The 14,309-nt window shown below is 36.4% G+C and overlaps 2 protein-coding genes across 2 annotated transcripts; both read right to left on the minus strand.

The window, feature by feature from the left end:
* Positions 1-320: 320 nt before the first annotated feature.
* LOC589943 (alpha-1,3/1,6-mannosyltransferase ALG2) lies at positions 321-5,428 on the minus strand. The gene is made up of 5 exons (XM_789570.5): positions 5,044-5,428; positions 4,389-4,571; positions 3,953-4,097; positions 1,948-2,145; positions 321-1,437 (listed from the first exon to the last, which is right to left on the minus strand). Exons 1-5 carry the CDS (start codon positions 5,209-5,211, stop codon positions 926-928), a joined length of 1,206 nt encoding a protein of 401 aa, XP_794663.3. The 5' UTR covers positions 5,212-5,428; the 3' UTR covers positions 321-925.
* A 1,786-nt stretch (positions 5,429-7,214) lies between these two features.
* LOC589968 (adrenodoxin-like protein 1, mitochondrial) lies at positions 7,215-13,804 on the minus strand. The gene is made up of 6 exons (XM_030996749.1): positions 13,604-13,804; positions 12,175-12,232; positions 11,380-11,486; positions 10,444-10,531; positions 9,783-9,835; positions 7,215-9,090 (listed from the first exon to the last, which is right to left on the minus strand). Exons 1-6 carry the CDS (start codon positions 13,776-13,778, stop codon positions 8,987-8,989), a joined length of 585 nt encoding a protein of 194 aa, XP_030852609.1. The 5' UTR covers positions 13,779-13,804; the 3' UTR covers positions 7,215-8,986.
* Between the last annotated feature and the right edge of the window lie 505 nt (positions 13,805-14,309).

Consider the following 14,309-nt stretch of genomic DNA (forward strand, 5'->3'; position numbering starts at 1 on the left):
ATCCTTTTGAACATTAAAAGATAACATTGACTACACTGCATTATGGCGTCTGTCAAACAAATACAGGAAACAAGGCAAGATTTCATAATTTTATAATCTTCACTTTTTCAAAGAATATGTCAGTCTACGATTAAACCTTTATAACCACTTAGATTTGTTAATGTGTATTTCATCTATATCAAATAATTAGGATATTTTAAGCACCAGCTACATTGAAAGAATAAATCTTTCAATGAAATAAAATGAAACCAAAAAGACTTAAATTAATTGTAATAGCATATAAAGAATTTACATGTAGATAATGACACTGGCCTATTAGAGACACCAATAAAGAAATCGCTAAGTGGAATAAAACCCTGAACAATTGATACCTCTTACCCACAATAATACCACTTAGATTTGTAATCTATAATAAATTAATAAGACATTTTGAGCACCAGCTGTTACATTGAAAGAATAAATCTTTCAATGAAATAAAATGAAACTAAAACAACTAAAATTAATTGTAAAAACATATTAAGCATTCAAATGTACAATATGACACTGGCCTATTGTGCTAAGAAATTCGAGACACCAATAAAGACATCTCCAAGTGGAATAGAAACCTGAACAATTGATACCATACCCACAATATACCACTCTAAGAATCATTACATCACAGTAACATTGATTATTTCATAGTGTTTTCTTGCTTGCTGCATTAAATCTAATACATAAAGGCTTTCATTTTTTGGAATGTGTATTTCTTGGACATCAATTGAAATTGGTATCTACTTTCTGCCTTCTGACAAATGTTTCCTTGCAAGAGTCACTCACTAATTAAGCAACAAATAATTTACTAAATGCCATTTTGAATAGTAGCTTAAACAGCACATTTAATTTAAAGTAGATAATTTAGTAGTTGTTAATGCGCTACACGATCTACCTACAACCTATGAACTCTTTTCACCAATTTCTCTAACTTATTGCCAAAGGCTCTAAATGAGAAATTGTTGATGACTCTATCTCTCCCTGCTTTTCCTAGTCTATTCTTCAGGTCTGGCTCCCGCACGAAACGCTCCAGTGCAGGCGCAAAACTAGCTGCAGAAGGCTCGCAAAGAAACCCTGTCTGTTTATGAGCGATGGTTTCTAGCGGACCCCCGCTATTCACCGCTATAACCGGACGATACATGTACATGGCTTCTATAGGGACGATACCAAAGTGTTCGTTTGATGGAGTGTAGAGCAGGCAAGTGCAGCTATCAAGGAGAGTGAGCTTCTGAGCATCGCTGAAGGAACGGATAAAGGTCACATGATCAGTTAGCTTAAGTTCCTCAGCACGTTGGACGAGCTCTTCGTAGTGCTCCAGGTTTTCGGTGACACGTCCGTCGTAGCCTCCTGCCATGACGAGGTGGACGTTCTGCCATTCATCCTCCGACAGCCTGGATTTCAATTCACCTGAGGAAAGAAAAAAAATAAAGCTGTCTTTTAAAGGCCTACTGTACTACTTGTAGCTACTTGCTACCTATATATAGCAAACAATGCCTGAACAGTGACCATTGGTCCCCCATGATCCTCTTTTTCTTATGTTAATTGAGAGCTGAGTTGATGAGATAACCACCTGTCCAGTGACCTTGCAGGGTGGTCTAATCCCTCCTATAAACTAGTACAGATAAGCTTTAAAACGGCTCTTTTGTTGCTTCTCATACATAAATTAAACTTTGGTTGAACATCTACCGGGTAGATATAAGGAGAGTTCCAATCAGCACTAGTTCCAATGTCAGATCGTTAGTTTTGTGTGCTGTATTTTTTATGGGCATATAAAAAATGGGAAATGTCGTGCTAACAAGGCACACAATATCATGGCTGCTACAAGTGTACACTATTAACGGGACCTATATCATTTCAATCCTGCTAAAAAAAAATTTGCAAATGAAAGAAAAAAAAAACTCTTGAGAAAGCACTCACCCATAGCTTCTATCGCCAATACAAGGTTCTTCTTTCTTTCATAGCGATTGATCGACAGGAAGAGTGTCTTGACCCCTACTGGTATGAGGTCACCTGCAGGCTCTACGCGGGCGTTGAAGGCGCTGAAGTTGAGGGATGGGTAGAGGACATCGGGCTGGACGTCCTTGAGGGTGGTGAAGGTCTGCTTGAAAGTATCCGCTGTAAGGTCAAAATTGAAGAAGTGTATGTTGTTTAAAGGCCAGTTGTACTAGTTCAGTTAGAAGGGATTAGACCACCCAGCGAGGTCACTGACAGGCAGCTATTTCATTAACTCACCTCTCAATTATCATAAGAAAAAGAGGATCATGGGGGACCAACAGGCACCGATTGGGGAAGTTTTCTATATAGAGGGAGCAAGTAGCTACAAGTAGTACCCGGTACAGTGTGGCTTTAATTTCCATTGTTGAAGGTGGGTTGCTATGTTTGTTTTACCTGACTGCTCAGAAAGCATGTGTATGTTTGTAAGAATGCAACCAGGAGATTGATGGCTTTAAGTCCTCTCCAAGGGACTTGGTAATGAGGATCATTGCCTTACCAAAGGGCACTAGCGCATCGTCTTGGTTTTGAACCCGGGTCACCAGATTACGAGACCACTGCTCTACCAACTGAGCTATCACGCCTCCTTAAATGTTGCTTAATTTCCATTGTTAAAGGTTGGTTGCTATGTTTGTGTAGCCTGACTGCTATTAAGAAAGCATGTGTATGCTTGTAAGTAAGCAACCAGGAGATTGATGGCTGTAAGTCCTCTCCAAGGGACTTGGTAATGAGGATCAATGCCTAACCAAAGAGCACTGGTGCATCAAATTGGTTTCAAGCCCAGGACCTCCCAGTTACGAGACCACTGATTTACTACTGAGCCATCGCACCCAAGATTATTTGTACTGGAGGCTATCATGAAATGTGTGTTTTATCAATTTAGTATCTAACAGGTTAACCTGTACAATGCCATGTTATGCACCATGTAATACAAATTATGATTTGAGACAAGGTGAAACTAATGGTTCTTGATCTCTTTAATAATAATAATAATATTTAATTTGTGTATGGCGCTTAATACAAATGTCTCTAAGCGCTTTACAAATATACTATGTTCATCTTGATAAAATTGGTGTTTCATAATACAAACTGTAATGTATAAGCCCCTTTTTAATTTGTCAAATAGAAGCTTCTCCTCATGCAAATACATTTCATAATACCGGTATGGTAGAATTTAGGCAGTTATATCTGCTATGGTACCTAGTCATATGCGCTGTTCAACTACTGGCTTTCTAATACCCTGTCTATGCAAAACATTGGAAATCCAGTCTTTTCATCAATTTTGGTTTCTACCAATATGAATTATGCTGGTACTTCTGTTACCAATCAATAGCCATTCATATGTAGAGATCCATTATACGATACTCTTTCTCCCTCCCCCTCCCAATATCCAATTATTATTTTGTACCATTCGTTGCCCACAAGAATCAAGGCTGTTTTTTCTATCCTTGATAATACACAGCATTATTGTTGGCAGTCAACAATATTCTTAACCTTCTCTGCTCTTTTGTAGCTTAGCCAAATGTAGTGGCACGAAAAGACTTGTCCTGAACACAAAATGCATAATAGTTAGAGACGCTTGTTTACAAGGTCTTTTTTTGACATATATCTCAATGAAAGTTTAGGTAACGTTAAGACCATCACACAATCAAACTAAAGCTTACATGAAAGCAAGAAAGAAGCAAAAAGACAACCCCCCCCCCCCCCAGAAAATTAATCACAGAGTCTCACAAATACAACATGGAGTGGAAAAAAGGAGATTGAGAAAAGGAGAGAGAAAGAATAGGTACCTTAACAATAGCCTGACAAAAATGCTTTTACTATATAGTACCTCAAAAAGTCTTAATGAGTTTAAACAAATTGGGAGGAAAAAAGCCTTTCTATTCACACTCTTTGGAATGCTTTGAAGTAAAAAATAAAAAATACCTACCAGTGAAGTTACTGTTGACCACTATGCAATCGGACATGCCGGTAGTCTTCTCCTCCAGCCAGTCTATAGGAGTTCGGTACAATTTCTTGAGGAAACTCTGTCGCTTCGTCAGCAACAGATCCGGAAAGTGACAATAGAACAGCACCTATTACAAAGATATGATTTTGTAAGTCCCTTTTGGATTCATATTCATAATAGATATCAACGATCACACAAAACATTGGAGTCTCAATAAAGCAAAACTAAGTCATAATTCATAAGTCTCCTAGAAGGCTACATCATGAATACAGTATATCTTTTCACTGCTATAAATTTATTTCAAAGAAAAGAAATATAGAAACATTATGATGGACATATAACAAAAAAGTGAAAACTACATCAAACAAAAAAACAATCACGATATGAAAGCCTTTTGTTGATTTAAAATCAAACTCACTTTGGATCTACCCAGCTTCAGGAACGGAATACAGGCAGAAATCTGATCGCAGATGATGACATCATACGGTTCACGGCTGAACAGGAGTAAATAGAGGGCGACATATATCATCCGGATGTAAGCGCAGAGTGCGTAGCAGGATCCAAAAATATTTCTTGGAAGCCAGTCTCCTGCTGTCACGACCTGAAAAGGTAATTCATGAAAATAAACAGTTATAAATAGTCTTCACTTCTCTTCTCACATTGAAAAAAACAACGATTGGAATGAAAATCTTCTCATTTGTCACGTCAAAAATGAACAGTCAAAAGTCTGAAGTGAGGGATTAGATATAGAGTCTAGTCTATTTAACATGACAATAATAATGCCATATATTTTAAATTTAACGTCAGTGTAAATACTCTTTCAGTTTAAAGTTTCCACGACACATATGATGAGAGCAACCGACCCGCCGCCCCCCCCCCCTCCCCTCTCTCTCTCTCTCTCTCTCTCTTGATCTATCTCTCCTTTTAGTTTTATTACATTTTCACTTACATAAAAATCAGTATCTGGGACTGATTTCCTCAAAATTCATCAAGTCAAATATTGTTCACTTTACATAATTGTTCTTATCACACTCTCTTTCAAAATCCAATTAAAAATTAAACTCTTTGATTACCTCAAGAGTGCCATCACTTGTTTCCTTGAAACAATGAGTGGGGTCGTGGTGGGCAGTGTAGATCTTCACAGAATGTCGCCGGGTCTGCAGGGCTAGAGCGGCATCAACGACCAGGCGCTCGGCTCCTCCAATGCCCAAATCAGGATGCAAGAAAATTACCCGCACCATTCTCTCTTTTGTACAAAGCTCAAGCGTTTATAGCACTCAGGACTGATCAAATCCCGTAAAGAGAAACTTATTCTTGCATGTAAATGACAAAAATGGTAGAATCTTTCTGTCACAAAATTAGAAAGCAGTATCGGCATGGGGATAACTTCACCAAGATCAGAATATTCGTATTCTCAGCTAGCAGTATACAGCTAGTGCAGTGATGACGTAGGCGCACGTCGCACGCAAGCAGATTATGCAAAGATCAACGTCGAGTGCTACTAACTCTTTGGTCCGAGTGATTGTAATAAAAAATGTATATGGAATGAAACATAATATAAACCGTGTATCGAGAAATGCTATTGAACTAATAAAGGACATACGTTTTACAAATTAGTATGCACATCTCTTCCTTGTCATAGTTACATTCAATTTTTGAAGAGTTATTAAAGTGATCATTTAATTTTTGACAATATTTGTAGAGCTAGATCAAAAACCCTATTGTCTAGGTTTATTAATATTCCAATTACCCGGTTTCTACAAGAAAAATTAAAGAAGGAAAATAAAGAGGAAATAAAGCTAAAGAGAAAAAAGAAAAAAATGGAAAAATTAAAAATAGAAAAAAAAAAGTCTCTCTCTCCCTCTTCTCTTCACCCCCTGCTCCCCCCTCTCTCTCTTTTTCAGGAGCAGTTAGAAGGAAGGCACTAAATCATAAATTACATCGTTCAAAATGGATTATGTCAAGCTCACTTGATGACTTACATGAAAAAAATACTTTCCATACAGAAACGACACCTGTAAAGCACATATAATTCCTTATCAAATCTTTTCGTATTTATTCTTCCACATATATTTCATTAAAAATGCATTGCATAAGACACATATGTTTATTTAATAAGAAATATTAAAAGTTCTGTCATAGGTGACACACCTATACACCAGAACCAATATATTTTGTTGAGAGATTATTCTGTAAAATATTCTTAAAACTCTTGGGGTTGTGATGCACTCCCAAAAGTCTTCTTGGCTAGCTAGCAGGTAGCACCCAATTTATGTTTAACTCTTCTCATTAACAGCAATGATCAAAGTTTCTCAAACACAAGAACAAGAGTAACTGAACCTTTGTCTAAAATCATAATTCAGCTAAGATATTTAATCCAAGAGGTTTACTTAGTGAAGGAAATTTGGTGACTTGATAATATTAAAGCTGATATTCTAAGACAATCTCAAATATTGAGATAATTACATCAATAGGAAGCTTTTAACCCCCAGAATAACACTAAATGGTGTCCAACTGACATAAACAAGTTTAGAATGGTGAATTTATGCGAGTAAACTCTACCAAAATATCTAAGTCTGAAACTCGGAAGTGCATGTGGAGTCGGGCCTCTATCCGTGACGTCACGAACGGGACTCGTGGGCTCAGTGAGAGTGAATGGCAGTGATATCCCTACGTAAATGCTATCCTGTCACAGCTGAGAATTTTTGTTGTTAATGAGTATATTTGATGGATTTTCTGTTTTCATTTGAATGGAGAATAACGAAGCAACATTATCCAGTCGTTGATTTCTTTTTATATCCTCATATTCACCCATTTGGTAGAGATTTAAGACGAGTTTACTGCTTGAGAAACAAGGTTAAATCATGCACGTATGAATAGGCGGGTGCATTATCTCAGTGTCATCATATAAGGTACAGGAGCAGTTTTTTAAAACGAATAGGCCTAGAACTGTGATAGTACTTATCATAGATGTGTGTGATAATCACATATAGTATCTCATGAGAAAAAAAAGCTAAAAATAGTCAAGTCATTTGTTCTTGAACCAAATGTATGGTAAAAATTATTGATTTTTGCTATATTTTTACTTCATAAAATAAACCTCTGTATCTGTTTTCCTCACAATGCCATACTTCTGATATTCTGAATAAAGACATACATGTACATGTACAGTTTATTCCATTGTTACACCACACCTGCAACATGAGCGTTTAAAAAACAAAAATATTTACAAACCCTTGTTTCGATTCCTTGAAAAACAAATTTCTGGAAGATGATAAAGCATTCACAACAAAAGAAATAAACTCTCTTAAAAACCAATTAGTACATGTATAGGTTTAATATAATCATGTATACAAGAATATTATTTGTGCGCTTCAAATGCAGTACAATTACATGTATTTATCATTGGTGTACTTTAGCTTACTGCATGTTGTACATCTATTAGTATACTATCAATGTATTTACAGTCATTGCACAATAATAGCTTTATTGATTAATTTCATAATGACATCATTGTATTTAATGACACCAAAAAAGATCAAACAAGTATTTCTGTTAAGAATAATTAGATGTTATTCAGAAATTGAAGTACATACCTGGTATTTACTTTGATGATTTATTGAGAATAAAGAATTAGCAACATTTTTCCAAAGAAAATATTCTGGCAATGAGCTTGGGGTAAGAATATAAAAATCATTTATACTGGCCATAATACAAGCATGCATGTAAATACTGGTAGATTGAAAACAGCACTGCACTTTGAACGACACTAGAAAACAGGTACTGTTTGTACTTCATAGTCCAAGATGCTTCTCAAATTCTTACGCTTACCATACTCAGGAACAAACTTATTCTAACAAAAGATACAAACGAGAGAGCAAGTGCCTCGATTCACTATCTCTATTAGCAAGGTGCTACCAATAATTCTTTCAGAGGCTGACAATAATTACCCGGTGGTATATTTTTGTGCTCATCAATTGTTGAAATATCAGTTTGAAAGCGGAGCTAAATTTATGCATTCATCCACTGTAAATTGTAAAAACAGATGCATACGTAAATGAGCAACAATAAAAACTAACATTGTGTATGCATTCTCCTTTTATATTCTTGAGACTATATATACACTGTACCCATTACCCTTGAGTAGCACACAGATAGCCAGAAGCAAATCATTTGATTGGATTTCCCCAATTTGAGGGAAATCCAAGATTATCCAACCTGAATATGGGGTAGACAGTAAATATTATATTACAAATTTACTACTTGTTTTACCATATATGTTATTGCATCACATTTTTATTCACATTAATCAGGTATTCATTCCTCAGTCACACCAGCGAGACTGACACTAGACTGACATTAAAGTTAGACTGAATGAAAATGGTTTAGTGGTGTGACTGAAATATCATTGGGGGAAAAAATCTTAACTATCCCTTTAGGTAGGATGCGACCGTCATTGTTGGTCAAACAGTTTTCGAGCATCAAGTAACGCCTGGCTGGAATGCTCCCCAGATTGTGCACACAGTGTGTGCGGGCAAGCACTGAATCCAATGACCGGGGTAATAGTATATTTGTAAAGCGCTTAGAGACATTGTATTAAGCGCTATATAAAAGCTAAATATTATTATTATCATTTAAGATTGACTTTAATATGGCCCCTGTAGACATTTTGCAGTAGTCGATATAATATCAAACCCATTTGTGTAACACCACCATGATTATTATACATGTAGGTACATAATACAGCTTGTTCATTACAGGAAAACATCCTTCAACTTTCTTGCACATGACTGAGGTTCCACACTGTTCAAGTATTGTCAAAAGAACGAACAGGATGCATGCAGTACTTAGATGTTTCCAACAGGTTCTTCTTCCAACCAAGAAACTCACAATATCATCGTTCCAACAGTCATCATGAAGAATGTTCAACATAAAAAACTCTTCCTCTCTGACCCTGTTTCATGAGACCCTGCATGACCCCACGCATCAGCCTCAAGGTCATCTGAGCAGTGAAGGTCAGTGGGGCTGGGGTACATGTCCGTCTACATAGAAATTCCTAGTCGCTTTTGGGAGCTGCACCACCATGCCGTCCAGCTCTTTGCTTAAAATAATTTGACAACCTGTAACGGGTGAGAGGAGGAAATCAAGGACAACTAATGTAAGCTAAGTATGTTCTCAAGGAGAAATACATAAAAATACATTCATTGTTCATGATTTGTCATTAGGGACTTTTAGATTTGTACGACTACATAGTGGACTGCTATGTGTGACGTCCTTATAGGCACTGTGATGTCCTTTTAAGGCACTGCCAGTACCTTATAAGGACGTCAGACGTAGCAGTCCACTTTGTAGTCATACAAATCTAAAAGTCCCCAATATCACAATTTCCACTTTTCAAGGACTGCTTCATCCTTTGTTTTGCTATCAAATAGTAAAATATGCCGAGCTGTCTTTCACATCCACTCTCCGTAACTCTATGTCTCTCTGTCTCTCTCTGTCTCTCTCTCTCGCTATCTCTCGCTCTCTCTCTTTCTCTCTCATCTCAGCATAATCCACTTTTCTTTAGAGGTTCAATACTTGCCCATTTGACCATGTCCAAGAACTATTAAAGACAGGCAAGCAAAAAATTAACTTATAGGGCATTTTAACATAACAAGTCTGACTTGAGGAATTATAATTTGGGTGGTGGGGTATTGGGTTGCAACACTCCAGCATCAATCACCACATATCTTTTTAGTTGTGTTCATTCATTCATTTGATTCAAAATGTGAAGAAATATTCTACTTGACATAAGCAATTATACTACACTTACTTAATCTTGATGTTGACGTCAGAAAAGGGGCAAGGTCCAACATGTCTTCCTCTCTGAAGAAAAATAAAATATAAAATAACGTCATATTAACTGCATTTCTGTTACCAAGAATACCACCTTAGTCATTTTCTGTTCTCAAGTAGCTTGATTCACAAAATATGTTATTTTGGCATTCAAATATATCATAACAGAACTTTATGTACGACACAAACAAATAAAAACTAACATTCAACATCTTTTGGACTGTGACGAAATATCAATTAAAAGTTAGATGCTGCTTTTAAGTATCGGCTTGTGTGGTGATGTAGATATACAGTAGGCTTGCGGGTGCATCATTGGTGCACCCTCCAGCCCACTGTATACAATTTACAGTTGTTCAATGTTGGGATATCTAGAAAAACCAACCAACATTCATATATTTACGCTGGATGAAATATTGGTCTAGGGAAACACCTTATACCTTCTATAGGAAATTTGCCATTTTGTCTTATCAAAACTTATTTATCATAGAACAGAAATAGGGTATATATGGTGTATATTAAAAAAAGGGCAATTGACAATTTGTCTAACACACAAAAGTATGCTATACATTAACAAAAATGTTAACAATAAGAACTCATACATGAAACTGACTTATAAAAGAGAAATTATGTGAACTCACTCTTCTGTTGATTCTGGTAGTATATCATAATATGAATCTTGTAGGACAACATGACAGGTACAACATGCAAGAGAAGCCTCACAAGCACCTGTTAGAAAGCAAAAGAAAACAGACAATTCAACTTAAAAACTAGTGAAGTTATTTGCTCCTCATTCTATTTTACTCTTAATTTTTTTCCAAAACCTTTTGAAAACTTTACCCCAAAAGGAACTGAGTATACATTGATATTTTGAAATATTTTTGGATGCAAAACTTTTCAATCAAACTATTTTTTCTTTAATTCTGTTCCCCTTCCACCTTACAAAGTAAGAATTTTTCATCATGCTTCAAGTTTGACACATAACATAATAAAACTTTTTTTTGGAATGGGGAGGGGGCGGGGTGCAATTTTCAGATGCACTCCTGACTATTCCCCTATTGCCATAACACCCCTGATTATAAAAGGTACATACCGGTATACAAAATAAAGGTATGAAGAAATGAATGAACAAGACTGATGGTAAAAATAACAAAAACAGAATATCTGATGATCTAGACATAAAGCCAAATTGTATCCTGGTTCTCAGTTTCTCATCCCTCCCCTTTTCCATCCACCTGCCAGTCTCCTTGTTTCCATGTGACTCTCTCGTTCGTACATGACACTTATTAACCCATTAGCAACTAGACATTTTGTAAAAATGGCCTATTACACACTGGAAGATGTCGCAATATTGCTCTCATTTTGACATTGTTCTGAACAATATGAAACATGCGCTATGTTTCTATGCAGAATCCTACTGGAGACATCGTAAGGACTACGCACATATAACATTATCATGGTAGACCCTAGAATGGATACCATTTACAGTGAGTAAAAGGAGGAGCTGTTTAGTTGCTAATGGGTTAACACAAGTAAATTATTCTCAGACTTACAAAGGCACTGTATAATGAACTTACCTTCTACTTCAATAGCATGTCTGTGAGCTAGATACATGACATTGTCACCAACTTTTCCTTTCACTTCTATTCTCTCATCATCTCTCGTCACATAGGTGATGGTTACTCTGGAAGGACAACGGGCGACACAAAAGATGATATTAGTCCAAACTTCAATATTCATACAAGTGGGAGTTCATCATCATTCAACTATAACATGATTCAAAATTTCTACATTTTTCTTTCATGATATATAAATATATGTATGCCTTCATACAGTTGGATCAAATAATATGCTCCCTGGACTCATACATTCAATATGATTGCATCAGTCAAACCAAACAAAACTTTTAAACAAACTAAATCTTGCTGGAAAATCATTTGAGCTCGACTAAAAAATAAAAATAGATTCAAAATGATGTGGGATTTTAAGAATATTGAAAACTGGCATTTATTTGTTATGTTTATCTTCTGCCACCTTTCAAGTTTCAACACCACCAAAGTGATATTTGATATAAGATTTTTCATCATATACATGAACATACTTTTGACAATTCATAAAAGCAAATGTATTGGCCTTCTCCAAAAAAAAAAAAGAACTTGAACTTGAACAAAGGCATTCACAGGCTTAAAAATAACTATACCAGTGAATATTTTTACAAATATTTTGATTGATATGTAACAAATTCAGCTTTCATTTTGTTGAATAAAAAAAAAAAGACAGGCATTTTGGAAGGCCCACTTTTTTTAATTACATTAATATCTACTCTTAATTAAGCATTGATTGCTTAATATCATATTCCTTCACTAACTTACACGTCCTCAGGAGACTTTGGTTCTTCATATTCATAATCACCATGCCTTAGTCCACCAGCTGTGCATTGAAAATAAATAAAAAATAAAGCTTTAATCCATATTAAATGATATTCAAAATAAGAAATATTATTCATTTACATTTTTCAAAAGAAATGTTCACAGGCTCAGCCAATATATGAGTTACACTGTAAGTTAAGTTTGCTGGAGTGTCCCTTTCAAATGTCCAAAGTGTCTAACCCAAACTTAAAAGGCATACATTTAATCATATTTCAACTTTTAATACACTCTAGAGATCAAAATCCTCGCTGCTAAACTAACAACGGCAAGTATAAGTTGAGAGTACGAAAATATGCTAATTACTTCCGAATTTGAAAGTTATCTGACACTGCAAGCTTTCACTCCAGCAAAGCATAGAGAGTCAATGCTAATGCATATTGAGCTTTAGCACTGCACTACGTGTTAATAGGCAGCATTGGAATACATGAATAGTCAATACACTCACAACACACAAATGCACACAATCATGCCGATGCTGCTGATCGATAAGTTTGACAGTAGACTCACAATTTGAATTTATAAAATTATTCTTTCTAACGTCAGTGTCAGAAAGTTGTAAAAATTGTATTTGACCGGTACTGCTATTTAGGTGTCATCAATCGTCACTAACTACCTATTTTTAGTGAAATCAAATGAGTTTTGTACAGTAGTAACAGCCACACATAGGAGCATTACTATCCTGGCTGTGACAGCTGTGCTTTTGATTCTCAATATTTCAAACACCACTGTACAAAACTCAACTCAAAATCAGTACTTTAGTGACAATTGATGACACCTAAATAGCAGTAAAATACACCTTTTTTTTTTAACTTACTGATGTTAAAAAGAATAATTTAAAAATTCAGATTGTAAGTCTAGTGTCAAACTTTGCTTACAGCTGCATCGACATGATTGTGTACAGTCTATGCAATATTGTGTGGTGTGTGTGTATTATGTGTGTAGCCTATTTGTGTATGGGTCTAAAAATACCCGCGTCACAGCAAGCATGCAGTGCTAGAGGTCAATACACGCTTTGGCATTGACTCTCTATGCTTTGCTGGAGTGGTAACAGTGGTGTTTGAAATATTGAGCCCCCCCCCCCCCCCCCCCCCCCCCTTGGATCCGCAACTAACGAGTAGACCTAGATCTAACAACACCTTTCTGGGAAGTTAAGTTCTTGCTCTCAGTTGAGTTTTGTACAGCGGTGTTTGAAATGAAGAGAATCAATAGCACAGCTTTTAATACACAGTCAGCTCGCGCTCGGATGTAGTAATGCAGCTACATGTATGTTAGGTATGTGTGCAAGTCTCGTCCAACCGTACGGCAATTACTATGGCTGGGACAGGGTGAAAATGATCCATCAGGATTGACACGAAAAAATAGAAATACGTACCAATTGCAGCATGAATATGACGTAAGACAACCGTTGAGTGGGTTATTTTCATGTGATTATTACTGCTAATCGAATGAAAATGATTTGTGAATAATTGTTTGGTGCTCAAGGAGCGTACAACAGTGGGTAAAATATTACGAAATCGGCACACAAGTTGCTTCATGGGCAGCGCCATCTTGAATTATGACATAGAGTCTAATCGACAATGTACATTACATGACGTAGAGTCTATGGTAATTACAACAAAATTAAAATATCTCATAGAGATATATACTTAATAAGTGTTAGTAGCAGGCGCGTACGCAGGGGGGGGGGGGGTGTTTGGGGGGTTAAACCCCCCCTTTGGTATTTTTATGTGTATAAACCCCCCTAAACCCCCCCCCCCCCCCCGCTTATTCAGCGACCGGTGTGACCGCGCCGTTTGTCCTACCAGTTTCGTTTGTCCGTCGGACATAATATGCGGGTTTTCTGCTCGCACGGATCGTCCGTGACTCGCACGGATCGACGATCCGTGCGGTATGCTATCCGCACATTCTGTCCCCCCATTGTTTTACTTGTATATTTGATAAAAGGAAGCAACTCGGCAAATCAATGTATTTAGACTCATTGTAAATCATGTGGTTGACATTTTTTCTAGAAATTACATAATAATTACTCTACAATTTGTTTAAAGCAAATGGCCAGTCCTTTTGAAAGTAGAAGTGAA

Source organism: Strongylocentrotus purpuratus, unplaced genomic scaffold, assembly GCF_000002235.5.
Source record: "Strongylocentrotus purpuratus isolate Spur 01 unplaced genomic scaffold, Spur_5.0 spur5_scaffold_3, whole genome shotgun sequence".
Classification (NCBI taxonomy): domain Eukaryota; kingdom Metazoa; phylum Echinodermata; class Echinoidea; order Camarodonta; family Strongylocentrotidae; genus Strongylocentrotus; species Strongylocentrotus purpuratus.